Raw genomic sequence first — 15,951 nt, forward strand, 5'->3', positions numbered from 1 at the left:
CAAAAGTGTCTTGGAAGGCTAAAAAAAAATTGAGTGCTAAGGGAGCTCCTTTTTAACTCATGCTGGAAGCAGAAGATCTCTAAAAGAGAGAAATCTTCAAAGAAGGAGCAATTGTCCCTTCTAAGACATTCATTACCATAATGTCTAAGTGCAGTTAGATAATGTATAATGATGATTCTTTAGGGAAAGGAGTTAATTTTTTTCCCCCTCTGTTTTGGAGTTGCGTGCGTCTGGATAGGTGCTCGGTATTTTGCTCGAGGTTACTTATTTGCTCCTGGGCTATTCACAACATGGCTTTGAAGGAAATGTTTTCAAGAATATACAAATCTTGCACCATGGTCTAAAAGTAGCAAATGATAGATGTAGTCTGGATTTTTATTAGGAAGGAGTTTTACAGCTCCTCCAACCAAGAATGCTTACACACAAGCCTGTTTAAGTCTAAATCTGGGAGCTGTCATTGGCAGTATTCCTGAGGACGAAAACTGCCATGGAAACAGGAGGAGACAGGCACTTTTTGAGAATGCTATGTACTAGTCAGTGTGGGGTTTTGAAGATAAAAATGTCATCCAGTGTAGATCATGGATTATTGTCATTATGTTCTCTTGGCAATTTGCTTCATTTAGCAGATGGGCTGTTATTTTGAGCTGCCTGTAGTTTGTGGGTGGCCTTCTGGGCCAAGGAAAAAGCAAATTGCAGTAATCTAGACTTGAGGTGCCCTCTCTGTTTAAGAGACATACTGATAAACACAGGGACTGGGAAGGAGATGGTCTAATGCCTTCCTGACTCAACATGAAAACATAATAGTATTTCCTTAGGCTCAAAGAAGAAGCAGAAAGCAACACAGATGCTCTAGTCTAGCTCCGGAATGGCAGTTCATCCTACTGAATGTCTTTGCCAACCTGATCCCAAATAAACATAGTTCCACAGAAAATAGGAAGATGTTTTGGCACATTTATGAACTTTTCATAAACAAACTAGGGAAATATAGCTTAGATGAATCTACTGAAATGTAGATGCACAACGTATTGGAAAAACCGTACTCAGAGAGTAATCATCAATTTTTCAGTCAAGCTGGAAGGGCTTATTGAGTGGGGTCCTGCAGGGATATGTCCTAGGTCCAGTTCTATTCAATATCTTCATACGAGATCTGGATAATGGCATAAAAAGTACGCTTATAAAGTTTGTGGATAATACCAAGCTGAGGGGGCTTCCAGAGCTTTGCAGGACAGGATTTGAATTCAAAATGATCTTGAGAAACTGAAGAAATGGGCTGAAACAAATAGGATGAAATTCAAGAGTAAATGCTAAGTATTGCACTTAAGAAGAAATAATCATTTCCACAAATACAAAATGTGAATGACTGCCTAGGAAGGAATACTGCAGAGAAGAATCTGGGGGTTATAGTGGATCCCACATTAAATACGAGTCAACACTGTAATACTGTTGCAAAATAAGCATACATAATTCTGGGGTGTATTAGCAAGAATGTGTTAAGAAAGACATGAGAAGTAATTTTTTCACTCTACTCAGCACTGGTAAGGCCTCCACTGGAGAACTGGGTCCCGTTCTGGGCACCACACCTTGGGAAAGAAGTGGACAAATTGGAGAAAGTCCAGAGGAGAGCAACAAAAATTATTAGAGATCTAGAAATCATGATCAATGAGGAAGGATAGAAAAAAACAAGATTTGTTTAGTCTGGAGAAGAGACGACAGAGGGGAGAAAGGATAACAGCCTTCAAGTATGTAAAAAGCTGTTATATAGTGGAAGGTGATAAATTGTTCAGCTTAACCACTGTTGACAGGACAAGAATGGGCTTACATTGCAACAAGGGAGATTTAGGTTAGACAGTGGGAAAAACTTCCTAAATTTAAGGGTAGTTAAGCACTGGAACAAATTATCTGGGGAGGTTGTGGAATCTCCAGCATTTGGAGGTTTTTAAGAACAAGTTAGACAAACACCTGTCAGGAATGATCTAGATAATACTTAGTTCAGTCTCCATGCAAGGGACTGGACTAGATGACCTATCAAGGTCCCTTGCAGGCCTACATTTCTATGATTTATTGTAACAGTCTCAACTAGACCTGGCAGACAATATGGCCAGAGAAGGTCAGCTTCTGCCTGCTAAACCAACTTAAGTATTCAGCAACAGAACTTTTTGAACTAGAGCTCAATTCACCATGAAAACCAATTTCAATTCATTGTTTGAATCCTGCTTATTGTCATTAAAATACATATGATGAAACTTATTCAGAAAAGGTAATGTTGCCATCCACATCACTTCACTCACTTAAGAATCTGGAAAAAAAAACTTTTCTCCTTGGTATACCTGAAGGCCAAGGTAGTAGACATCTTGACTGTTTCCTGAGTTTGCTTAGATAAAAGTCTATATTTCATTGAATCTGCAATTTGAACGATTTGCTGTATTTATAGATGGAGCTTATCATTTCTAATTATATCATATTCAGATATGGTGGAAGTCCTCAAGGCAATTACCAAATTGCATCCCTTTTGCATCTGAATTTGGGTCTGAATTCTCTTAATATTTTTACTGTTCTATTTATCTTTGATAACTGTTTCAATATGGATTCTGTTCCATTACTCCTTCAAGTCTTATTTTTAGTGATCATTTATTTGTCCATAAAAATATGGGAATGTCAGGCTTTCTGTTGTGGAGAATCTTATACAAGATTTCTTGAGGAGAGAAGAATTCAGGGAAATGCTTTGTTCTCCATGAGGTCCTCCAGAAAAGAAAAGGATCATGGGAGTTAACCATTTCTACTTAACTAGAGTAACTGATTGGGAAAGTTTTAGAAATACAAAAGAAGATCCAATTTCAGTTCCACATTCCTTCAAAGTCCATTCAACCAGATTATAGCAGCATCATAGAGGCACCTATGTATCAGATCTAGCATGATCGGATGTTAAGTGCATGTCTTTGCCAGATACTACAGACAAGAGGTGGAGGCTTTGGCTGAGACATCCATTCACACAAAGGTGTCTCAGGTGTAGTTGAGGCCTGGTCTGTCATGAGTAATTAACACATGGAGGGAGGCCTCATTTTCTGGAAGATATAATGAGGGACGTCAATTAATCATCAGGTTGAAAGTAGAATGCTTGTGCTAAATAAGATAAATAAAAAGGTCAGTAAGCTAAGAAGACAGAATATCTGAACTAACTAAGATAAGAGGGAGAACACCCAGGAAACTATTTACTCTGAACTAGATAACAAGGAACAAAATAAGTAAGGAATGTAGAGATGAGGTAAAGAATAAGTCAAAAGATGGACAGTGCGTGGACAGTGCATGCTTCACAGGGATTGGTTACTGCAAAGTAACCAAGACAATCCAAAAATGTATGATGCAATGTATAGTGAATGCAATACGATGTGTAACGTATATAAAGAGAGATGGTTTCTGTGTAACTTTGAAGTTGTGATGTACCTTGCAACCGCCCGCTCCCCGTATTTGAGTCTGATCAACTCAGTGTAGCACTGTTGTATGCCAAATAAAGATAGCTGAGTGATGAAGGCTAGACTTGAACTCAGTTCTTGAGAAGCTGCATGGAAAAAGATCTTGGAGGGAATCCCAATATCAAGCAATCAGAAACCATCAGCTGGCCCTAATACGTTAGTACTGCTTTGGGAGGTCCCAAACATCTGGCTTAGTATAAAAGAATGAAGCAAGGAGAAGTACCTGTTAATTTCCTCTTTTTGAGTTTTTCTGTACCAGCCCTGACCATCTCCCTTTAAGCACAGTCTCTTTAAAAAAAAATTGCTATAGCTTTATGAAAGTTCCCTGTTCAGTTATTCTGACTTCTCTACTGTTTGTTACAAGTTTTAAACAAGATAATTATGTTTTATGGTTCAAATAGTACATTAACTCCATTCAAAGTGTCAATAGAGGATACTGAGAAGATAAAGTTCTTGAATAGAGTGATGTCTTATCTCAGAAGGTCAAGTGCTCTGACTCCATCTGTTCGCAGGGAAGATCTATGCCCAAATGGTGTAGATTAGAATAACTGAAAGAAAATTAGTAGGTATTAAAGTTCTCCTTCTTGTAAGGTAGCACTGTTAATGCTCATCTAAGATTTTTGCAGATGAAACAAAGCTTCAAAAACAAGCATCATCTTGGATTTGCTCATCAGAAAGAGCAAGATGTTGTTAGAGCTTTAAAAACCTCCTTTTTGCTGATAAAATCCATTGGAATTTGAACATTCAAAAAGGCATGAAAAACAACTGCAAGTTAATTCTTACTTTATTCTTACTCACATGCATAACCTAATGTTTTCGTGAGTATGCATGTGCTCCTAAGATAAAATTTTGGTTTTTTTTCTCCAATGAAACAAGCTCTGTACAAAAGTGGCAAGATTCTGCTTCTTGGGAAAAAGCATCCATTTGATTTGGTGGAAACTGTTTCTTGCAAGAAAATGGTGATTTTTCCACCTGAAAAAAACCCTGACCTTTATGTTTTAAAATTGCAAGGAAAGAAAATAAAGTTTTTATTTGACTTCTGAGTTTTTGCCATATGTGAATTTCTCTTTTTAAACGCTAGCACAGACTCCCTTCTAAAGAGCAAATTCTAGATGTTGTCCTTTTTGAATATATATTAACACTTTCCCTGTAAGAAATCTATTTGAGCATCTCAGAAAATAATCTTGTTTGAGGATTTTGTATTTTTAAGGAGGGCTTCCAGATTGATAATCAGAATGGGTGTGATTGGAACTGTGGGTCTCCCAGAACTTTTAAGGGGACAGAAGTTGTAAATATTACCTAAGAACTATTTGGTGGTATATCACCTTTTAAAATCTGTATTTCACAGCTACGACATGATGTCACAATGTCTACAGAAAAACTGTATATATCCACGACTACATTAGAGATGAGAAATAAAAAGACTCTTTTTAACTACCTGTCAAAGGGTTCCAAGAATATATTGATTGTTATAACACAAATGCACGTGTATTGTCTGTCGTTTGTGAGAACTGAAATGCACATGTATATGCATATTTATCTTTCTGTATCTCTTTTTACATAGAGATAGATATAGATAAGTGAGTTTACTTGTATAGATTTTGTTATGAAATTATATTAAAATATGTGCATATGCAAAATATGAAGCAGTAAAGCTTTCATTACTCTTTTTCTAGGGTATCGTCACTGTAGTCCTGGAGAATTCAGTTGTGCTGATGGAAGGTGTCTCTCAAATTCCCAGTGGCAATGTGATGGGGACTTTGACTGCCCAGATCATTCTGATGAAGCTCCTATAAACATAAAATGCAAAAGTTCAGGTTCATATTTATACATGTTTTAAAATCACATATGTAATTTTTTTCCAACAAGCTTAATTTAGAATTGTAGGTAGGAAGACTGTATGGTATAGTCCTGTCTCTTTAATGTTTCATTCATCCTGTGAGGAGGATGCAGTTGTAATTTGTCAGTCCTGCACAGCCAAAAACTCTGTGATTTATTGGTCTCAGCTGATAAAATAAAGCTAGCCACATCAGATGGTGCAGGGGAGTTTCTAGTTTGTTTACACGTGTGTCCAGCTAGTATAAGACAAGCCAATATTACAGTAGTTATTATCCACATTTATAGGAGCTGACCTGCTCTCGCCATAATTTGGGCAAGTAGAGAGAACAGACATAACAGTACATTCCAGTAACACAGGATTAGACCAAACTGACTGAACCAAACCAGAATGGAGAAATGTTGGATTTCTCAGCTTCACACCACTTTAAAGTTTTCTCCAATTTTATTAGTTGGTCACAAAATGTGAATGTTTCCCACTCCTTTTATCAATGCCACTAAGGATTAATTGTTTCTGTTGTGCCAATGAATCCTCCTCTAGAGGTAGTGTCCTATTCCATGTCTTCCTAAAAGGGGAGAGCTATGTGTGAACAATTATTCCACTCATACCTTATCACTTCATTAAGGCATTAATGTAGCCCATTATACAAGCTTCCATGAAGATCTTTCATTGTTTTCAAGAAAATGCTATATTATGAGGATCCGAATGTACACTGTTTAAGGTTCTATTACTAATCTAGAATACCTGAGTACAGGTGCAGAAATTTGCTCTGTGAATGAGTGAGTGTGCATATTTATTTCAAATTAGGAGCAGGCCATAAGGGTCTAATCCTGTTTCTGTTAAAGTCAGTGGTAAAATTCCTATCTCCTTTATGAAGATCAAGATTGGTCCCTGAATGTTGAGCCATGTTGAATATTGATATTTAAACAATAATATTAATTTCAGTTTGTGCAACTACTGTGCACAGTAGAATTCCCTGAGAGTGTCAACAAGCATGTGAAAAAGGGTGATCCGTTCCATATAGTGTACTTGGATTTTCAGAAAGCCTTTGACTAGGTCCCTCACCAAAGACTCTTACTCAAAGTAAGCAGTCATAGGATGAGAGGGAAGGTCCTCTCATGGGTCAGTAAGAGGTTAAAAGATAGGAAACAAACAGTAGGAATAAATGGTCAGTTTTCACAATGGAAAGAGGTAAATTTTGGGCTCCCTATATGCCTGTCAATTCCTCCTCAATTTTGTGTGCCTAGCCTTATAGTTATTTTTCATATTTTAGCTTTTGTAGAACACAGTTACATTATTACATGTCTTGGATACTCCTGAACTATCTAGTTTTCCTGTAAAATTTTCCAAATTAGACTTTACTTTTTTCAGAAAGGAATAAATACTTATCTTAATATAGATATCTAAAATGAAAGTAAAATTTACTAATATAACTTTTCCATATAAGCAGTTACGTAGTCATGATAGCGATCATATGTGATCAGTCACAAACAGGACAGAAGCTGGTATCCACAGATCACAGATTGGAGTTGGTCCATGAGAAAATCTATAAGAGCATGGTCACATGATTGGAAAAGTATGAGAACCACAGGCATGCTCTTCATTTGTTTTATTTTCTTTTATTTTTTCCAGAACAGTCATGCAACAATTCTTTTTTTATGTGCAAAAATGGCAAGTGCATTCCCCAAATAGATGTCTGTGACATTAAAGAGGATTGTGGTGATGGATCTGATGAAAGAAACTGCCATATCAATGAATGCTTGAGTAAGAAAGTCAGTGGCTGTTCTCAAGATTGTCAGGATCTTCCTGTTGGGTACAAGGTTGGTAGTCATGGTGTGTAATACAGTATAATATAAGTTCTTAATCCTTAACTGTGTTTGTTTAAACCACATAAGAATGCAGTAGAACTTCAGAGTGTGGTACTAGCTTTTAAACAAGTAACTTCATCAAAATGACAAACACGTGCAAATCAATATGGTATGCAAATGACAATTGGTTGTGTAAAAACTACGAGCATAAATTCAATTTATAACCAATGGAAAAATGTACATAAAGTAATTTCAACATTTATTTCTTTATATTTGCAAAAACTAATAAATGAATATTTTATTTGAAAGATGATGAAGATGAACCTACAATAACAAAAGTTCAAAGATACAGCACTTAAAAAAACAAAACAAAGCATGCAGATGTACAAAAAACACAAACAAATGATCTCAGAGTTGCTTATGAGACCATGCCCCCAATAGTAATTAATACAAAAAGAAAACTTTTCACAAGTTGACTGACAATTAAGAAGAGAAATTGAACAGTTAATAGCCAAAATTTCAAAATGTGACCTCCATTTGTGCATTCAACTTTACTCACACATTTTGCTCATTAATAGAATGAATGAGATGCTGGAGCAGTTGATAATTATATATCCTTATGCTTCCATGTCTAGGACCCAGTGGCTGAATATTGTTTTGTTCCAAATTCCAAGAAATGCTTCACTCTTCCCCTGATGCGGGGACTCCACCTTTGTACCTTTAGGATGACTGTTTAACATTTGAATGGATTCCCTGGTGTTTGTTACCTTTTGTTTTATAATGACAAGGCTGCCTTATTGAATTAGTTTCACCTCCTTTTTCATGGATGGTAGGTTCTTGTCTACCTGGATCTCTTCCTGTTGAACTGCAAACTTAGGGCCACTCATGAGGTAGACTTTGCTTCCCTGAATCTTCTAAAGACTTCTGGGACATCTCCAGCTGCTTTTCTGGAGATTGAGGAGGGATCTCTTGTCTATGGTTTTACACTACAGTGTTGGGTTGACATAAGGCAGCTAATGTTCACCTAATTATGTCACTGTGCACATGACAGACTTGCTCCTACTGATGTAAGTGTCCTACTACATTGACATAAAAACTCCACCTTCACAAAAGGTATAGGGCTTATGTTGGTGAACACTGCAGGCTACTTACATCAGCTGTTGGCTGCCATTCTTATCAATGTCATGATTCCACATGAAATCTGTAAAATTGACAAGAAAATTGGGTGGGTGGGGAGCTCCAGCTAGAGCCTGGGTGCCCCTGGCTCTTAAATTGCCACTGGGCTGCCCCTCCTGGTTCTTAGTTCCCCGCTGGGTGCTGCTCCAAGGCTCCCTTCCCTGCTGACTCTTGCCTTACCACTAGGCAATTTCCAGACTCCTGGCACAGACTAGAGAGCCATGAGCAATGGGGCAGCACTCGGACTCCTGGTGGGGAGCTGAGAGCCCGGGGGAGCCCAGCTCCTGGGGAGTTGTACGTGGAGCTGAGAGCATAGGCTCTCAGTCCCTCATGCTGCCCCTCTTAAGTCAGTGGAAGTGCTTCTGGTGAGAACATGCACCACTGCCAGAAGAAGAGTAGTGTGGACATAATTACTGCGGTGGCTGTAAGTCGACCTAACATAAATCGACTTAAGTTTTTAGTGTAGACATGCTTTTCATCACAGGAATAATTTTCCTGTCACTATAGCAGCCATGGCTACAGAAGTCAAGCAGATTATGTCATATGTGATTTCACACATGAACAAGAAAGTGGAGTTCAAAACTGGAAGAGTCTGGGTCACATCAAAATTCTTATCTTAAACCTCTTGAGTCTTGCTAAATATATAGAGCCATTTCTCTGCCACTTGGGAAGTGCTTGCCATATGAAATGAAGTTTATAGTGATAAGCCTGAGGCATCAAAGGATTTTTTTTTAAAATATATTTTCAGGCGGTCTGGGATCACATCTCAGACCACTGGGTCTTAGTGGGGTATTCCTTTCTCTTTCACAGTTTTACTAACCCCACATTCCCCTTCCCTGTCCACCTTCAGAGACTCCTCTTATGAAAGACTATTATAGCAAGAAGTGGACTTGCTTCTAAATCTTGGTGCAATAAAAATAGTTTATAAATATGATGATACAATGATATAATATAATAATATGATAATAAATAAAAATGCTTCTGTAGTAGAGCTGGTAAAAATATTTTTGATTATCTGAATTTTCATTGAAAAATGCCAAAATTTGCCAAAGCCAAAATGTGTCACAGAAACATACCGATGATGTTTGAGGGAGAGACTACCACACTGTGTGGCCTGATGGCCAGGGCACTAGCCTGGGATGTGTCTGGCATGAAAAACTCTGCTCGTAATCCGACATAACAGGGACTCAAATCCCGGTCTGCCACATTCCAGGTCAGTGCCCTAACCCCACACATGTGCTCCTCCCATATTGAAAAGCTCAGGTTCCTATCTGAAAATGGACAGTTTGACAAAATTCCTTTTATGCAAAAATGTTTGTAAGGTTTGGACTATTTTACAATGTGGAACAAAAACCAGTTTTGAAACATTAAAAGTTGCCATGAAACAGAAGAGTCATACTCTGCCTATCTCTACTCTAGTGTCCAAAGGGAAGTATTTTTTCCTCACTATTTTCTAATCCTGCAAAACAAAGCCGGGGGGGGGGGGGGGTGACTGCTTCCCAATCCTGGATTAGAGGTGATGCAGCAACATTATCCATAGTTTTATATTCAACATGGTAACTGTAGCCTATATAATCTCATCCTTAGCTCCCCAAGACTTTCAATTTGTAAGGTGCATGCTTTCATATACCAATTCACTCAGCAAACAGAAAATATCTGAGATTTAAAGTGAGAAATTCCCCCTCTCACGACAGAATCCTGTCGTTTGGTCTTTCAACCAGGCCACACCAAGGCCGAGAGTATTTGCCAAATGCTTGGCTGTCATAGTGGTTCACCTAAGAAAGCAAGGAATCTAGATATTCCATACCTCAACAGTCGGATCACTGGAAAAAGATCACCACAACAGGTGAACAACTCCTTTCACTTCTCCCTGCAGCTTTTCACCACCCAGGGTCTCAGGATCAATAAGGAAAAAATCAATTACCAAACCAAAGAATAGAATTTATAGGGGGAGTGCTAGATTCTAAAACAAGAACTTGTCTGCCACAGGACATATTCTATACCACAGTCCTCATCAGCCAGCTCCATCCTCACCCTTAATCTTCAGTAAGAGTCTATCTCAGACTTCTCGCTCATGTGACCTTTTGCACATGTTACATAGCATGCCAGACTTCACCTACACTGCATGCAAGGGAGACTGAAATATGTATAGCTACCCAGCAAACATTGCATAGACATGAGGATGCAGGTTCCTTGAGAAGTCCTCTCATTGTTAAATTAATGGAAACATCCTTTCAAAGTTTGCAAAGGAGTACCAGTTTCTCCACCTCTTCTCACCAAGATACTGGTGACAGATGCTTTCATGCTTGGGTGTTCAGCTCACCTGAACCATCCTTAGAGCCAAGCCTCTGGACTCCAGAACAGACTGACCTTTATATAAAACAACGAGCCTGCACAGTGTCTCTTCCCATATTATGTGGACTAATAAGCTAGGTCATGACTGACAACACAACAGCAATGTCTTATGTCAACTGACAGGAAGGACTCTGCAGCCAAATAGAAGAGATTCTTTTTTGGGGCAACACAACACTATCTGGCTCCTTCAGACACCCTGATTCCTGTTATTCAGGACTATCTCTAAAGTACTCAGGGCCATCCATCAACTCTGTAAGAGTGCACTTAGTAGCAATAATCACCTCACCTTTGACTCATCCAAGGTCACATGATATTTTCCCACCCTGTAATTGCTAGTTACCTAAAGGACCACATTCATGTGTTTCCTCCAGTCTATGATCCCTGCCCCTTCCTGTAATCTAAATATAGACTTATCTGGGTTAATGAATCCTCTCTTCAAGCCCCAAACATGATATTTATGGGTGGTCCACCTTACACATTGTTCTTTATGTACAAGTTGACCCTTAGACCTCAACTGAAGTTTTTACCAAAGATAATTTTAGACTTTCATTTGAATCAGATGATTCATATGCCAGTTTTCTTTCCCAAGCCACATGTCAAGCAGGGGGAAGCCACGCTGCCCACACTCAATGTAGTTAAGGTTCTTTCATTTTACCTCGATAGGACAAAACTCTGAAAGAACTCCCATAGGCTTTTTGAAGAGTTTTGCAGATAGGATTAAAGGTTTGACAATATTGACCCAGAAACTGTCTAAATGGATATCTAATTACATCATGTCATGCTGAGAGTGAGCTAGATTAGATCTTTCCATGCACATTGTAGCCCACACCACAAGGGCTCAGGCAGCTTCCCTAAAATGCTTAATAATTTCTGAAATTTGCAGGGCATCTAGATGGGGATTGGTCCATATTTTCAGGAAACATTATTCCCTACTCAAGGCATCAAGATCAGAGGCTTGATTTGGCAGAGTTGTCCTGCAATCTTTATTTAAATAGACACCAAGCACCAGCCTCCTGTCCATGAGGTCATTGCTTGCAAGTAACCAGAAGTGAAATGCAGTCAATCGAAGAAGAAAAAATAGTTACTTACCCTACAGTAACTGTTTCTCTGAGATGTGGTATTCACACGCATGACTCAGCCTTCTTTGCTACTACTATGGAGTCTTGATGTTGCATTGGTGAAGAAATTGAAGGACAGTTGGACCCTCTTTCTCTTTGACTTTTTGAGGGAGACATTGGGGAGATGGGAACACAAAGGCTCTTAGGGTACAGACACAGCCCAAATGGACACTATTGGCCAAAATAATCCAATCTCGAGCACTTCTTTAATAACCCTGGTTACTAGGGTAAGTAACCATACCTCCTTTAGACTTTTATACTCTAGTGTTCTTGTTAATTCCAAACGTGAATTTTGCCATATGATCATAGTTGAGTCAAAAGGGAGGAAGGACTAATATTTTGTTAAAATGTATAAAGAATAAATTTTGCTAGTTTCACTTCAGTAGGACAATTCTCCAAACATCTGTGCCATTTGAACATAGAAAGTTGACTGAAGCTAAAACAGTAGGTCAAAAAAGGTTATTTTAAAGTTGTGTCATTGCTGAGAGGTTGGGTACCAGACTACAGTGTCTTGGATTTCTAATTTTTAACTCTTCTTAGTAAGTTTATGCCAAACAGAAAGATGCCACCAATAATAAAAATGAGTGTTCTTGTTTTTCTTTCCCAGTGCAAATGCTGGCCTGGATTCCGGCTCAAGGATGATGGCAAAACATGTGTAGACATTGATGAATGTTCATCCGGCTTTCCCTGTAGCCAGCAATGCATTAATACATATGGAACTTACAAGTGCTTGTGTGCAGATGGCTATGAAACACAACCTGATAACCTGAATGGCTGTAAATCTCTTTCAGGTATCACATTTTATTTATACGCAAATATATCCAAAATTATTTGTGAAAAGTCTTAACTCTGAAATCTGTGTTGTTTTAGTCTTTGTAATGATAAGAAAGATGGTTTAAAACATTCTTTTCAGTCAGAAACAGAAATCTGAATTCAATGCAAGGTGTCTTGATGTGAGAATAAATTCTACTTTTATTGTGTATTTTGCACCCAGGATTCTATGTGATAATTACAGTGTATTATGATACTGTAAATTATTAACTATGCACTAGGCACTGGGAAATTTCAGAAGCAGAAAGGAAAAAAATATCACCTTATACTGCCTACTGCTTGATCACATGGTAATAGTAAAAATTTTAGTGTGCAGTATTAAAAGCCTGCTGCTGCTGCATTATTTTATTTTATTTATTTATTTTCATTTTTAGAATAGCTTGCTGACACTTTAGCACAGACTCACCCAGTGCATTAAGCCTGCATAAAAAGTTAAATATGGAAAAAAGAGGATAAAAGAAAATTATATGGTGTTTCTGATCTTTGCATAAAAAATGACAAATGTTCCTATTACAAAGAAACCGATACTATCATGTTATCTCCTGCTATAGTGCAAAATGGACTAGCTTGTTTGAAATGGAGTGCACAGTAAAGTTCTGTGTATATAAGAACTTAGCTTAATTATCCCTTTATGTGTCCTAAAATGTTCCTTCCTGACTTATTTCAATCATCAGGATTGCACTGTGTCATTTACCTGAAGAGCAGGAGCTCAAGGAGGGAGAATTAGGAGTATGGGACTCTACCAGTTACAAACCATGTCTCATGCAGAAACAGAGAACACCCCATTCCTCCTCTTCTGGACTCCTCTGAATATGCTGGAAATCCTCTAAACTGATGAGCAGGCAGAGACCCTCCTGTTCTTGACCCATCCACACTCCCTGAAAGCCTGTTTTTTCCAACACTAGGCCACTTTCTGTCTCAGTGACAGGAAGTCCTGACTTCTTGTATCTCTGAGACTCTTGTCCCTGCTGCTTCCATGAATAATGATAGAGGAAGCTGAAGAGGTAGAGCAGAGAGATGGGATCTGATTTTATTGTCTCCCATCCCTTAACCTATAGGGCACTCGAACATTTACCAGACACAGAGCCATCAAGTGAGAGGAGGGAGTTAATCTCAGTGTAAGAGGAGATAGGATTTGAAATATATGCTGGAGCTGAAATACATAAAGTTTTCTAAGTGTTAATGACAAAGTTCCCAAAGTTAAATTGGTAGCTGTTTGTGTTGGAGCAAGACTGGCTGTGGTTAGAGGAGTTCCCAGCCTATGAGAGGCTTTTTCAGCTACTATTGAGTCCACCCAAAAATCCTAACCTCACCTCTTCAGCTCACCATAGGCAGTCTGTCTCCACAAAGCACTAAATTAGCCTGTCCTGAGGGTAACATCTCTATGAAAATCTCTGTTAACTTCAAATGATATGCCACTATCAATTTGCCTTTGGTTTGCAACAGCAGCATACAATGTACTGTGTAGTGCTAGAACAGAGTTACAAGTATTTACTATACCTTAATTAATTATAAGTTTGTATCACAGTTAATGATCTCAGTCTGAACTACAGTATAAAAACTATATTAAAAGCTTTCACAGAAAGTTGTGTGATGCCAGTGTGCTCAAGTCAGAGACTTTTACCAACAGTATCACTAGGAGGCACATGTGCCCTTACTCTCCTGCTTCTCTCAGGCATGTTGCCTCTCTGTCAGTTCCTATCTGTAGCAAGAGTTGGAGTTCCCTATGGCTTTAGTTTTGGTCAGCCAACTTTTGAAAACTTTCCTGTGTATAGTTTTTATAGTTTGTATAGTACAGGATAGTTATTTTAGCTATACTTTTATTATAACCTGGAGGATTTATTAAGTAAAAATCCTCAGGTTTTAAACAATGTGCCATGTTCAGGACTGTTATCCCTGTCATGGATAGGCACAAGAGTGTTTTATTTGTTTGGATGAGGGACATGAAAGGGACAAATGCCTTATTTGTTCCTCCTTTCCCCTCTGCACTAAGAAGTAGAGATACTGTTGCCTGAAGAATCACCTCATGAGGGAGGTGATATAACCTGGATCTGAGCTGAACTGAGTCCCGATCATGACGCAGGGGCCTCTGGATCAAGTCAGATTACTCCTCCAGCTTCTGACTCCAAACATAAATCTGGGAGTGAAAGTCATGCTTCCCTTTCTCTGTCTGGGTTGAAGAGATCTAAACATTCAGACTCTGACAAAATCTCTAAGTCTTGGTCTTCTCCCAAACAGTCCTCTGGTAAGTCGTCTGGTACTGGTTTGAAGCCTCACAAATCAAAGTACTCACTTGTTACATCAGAAATGGCACCGTTGACTCTGACTCCATTTGGGACATTGAGGCCAGTGTCTTCACCTGTTCCAGGGCCTTCGCATTGTTCTCTGGGCCCTCCAGCATTCTTGGCACTGCCAGCACTAATACATTCAACTGAGGTGCCTTCTATTCCTCAAGACATTCTAGCGGTAAGGGAACTTCCTTGTTTTTCCTTGCCTGACTCTCTCTCTCTACTACAGCTGGCTCTGGTATTTAGTCAACTGTTAATGACTACACAATCACCTCTGTCAGTGCACCTAGCACTGATATCTGACTTGGCACCATCGACACGCATGGCACCGATGATGCAACAAGCACCAACGATCCATTCACTTCTGCAGATACATTCAGCACTGACAACACACACTGTGTCTATTCCAGCACCAGCAGTGCTGATCTCTTTCATCAGCTTTTCAGACACTCCAGCCTGTATCTTTTACTGATCCTGATCCTCAGCCATAAGAACACCCATGGGAAAAGCTCCCCCTTACCTTAAAGAAGCTTTTGTATCTTCTTCAGGCTCAGAAGGGAAAGGACATGTCTGTCCTTCAAGATCCTTCAGCTCTTCCTATAGATGTTCCATTATCAGGTCTATGGATCAAGACTGGTTCCCATGCAGGGAAGTTTTAGCGTGGGGTGGGGTCCCCTACCATGGATAGGGGATGTCCATGCAATATCCTCCATGGCCATATTGATCTTGGGCTGCACCAAGAGATTTTAGACCACCATCTCATTCCCTTCCTGAGAGAATGTCTCCCCCACTCTTAGTACATGAGACATCTTTTCAGCATCCTGCATCTACCTCTCAACCTGCTGTCATGGAATCTATGGAGGAGGGTGAATTACTAGAGGAGACTTTAGATGCCCCTTCTCACATTTTCTCTTCTTCACCAGACAAAACCGTTACCCTGGAATCAACATCTCTCCCCCATTCTCCCACCCTGGAGGATTTTAAAATCTTCCAGGATCTCATGAGAAGGTTGGTTACTTTTCTGGGAGTGCAGGCAGAGACTGTGCAGGAAAAACTGGACTCTCTCCT

The 15,951-nt window shown here is 39.1% G+C and overlaps 1 protein-coding gene across 1 annotated transcript in view; it reads left to right on the forward strand.

The window, feature by feature from the left end:
* Positions 1–15,951, forward strand: part of LRP1B (LDL receptor related protein 1B) — a 1,171,881-nt gene that overhangs the window by 920,530 nt on the left and 235,400 nt on the right. The window contains 3 exon segments of the mRNA XM_067549510.1: positions 5,147–5,287; positions 6,940–7,127; positions 12,372–12,555. Of these exon segments, the coding sequence (XP_067405611.1) occupies positions 5,147–5,287; positions 6,940–7,127; positions 12,372–12,555 (513 nt within the window).

This window comes from Emydura macquarii, unplaced genomic scaffold, assembly GCF_026122565.2.
Source record: "Emydura macquarii macquarii isolate MOO-44397 ecotype Brisbane River unplaced genomic scaffold, CSIRO-AGI_Emac_v2 contig_1253, whole genome shotgun sequence".
In the NCBI taxonomy this organism is placed as follows: Eukaryota; Metazoa; Chordata; order Testudines; family Chelidae; genus Emydura; species Emydura macquarii.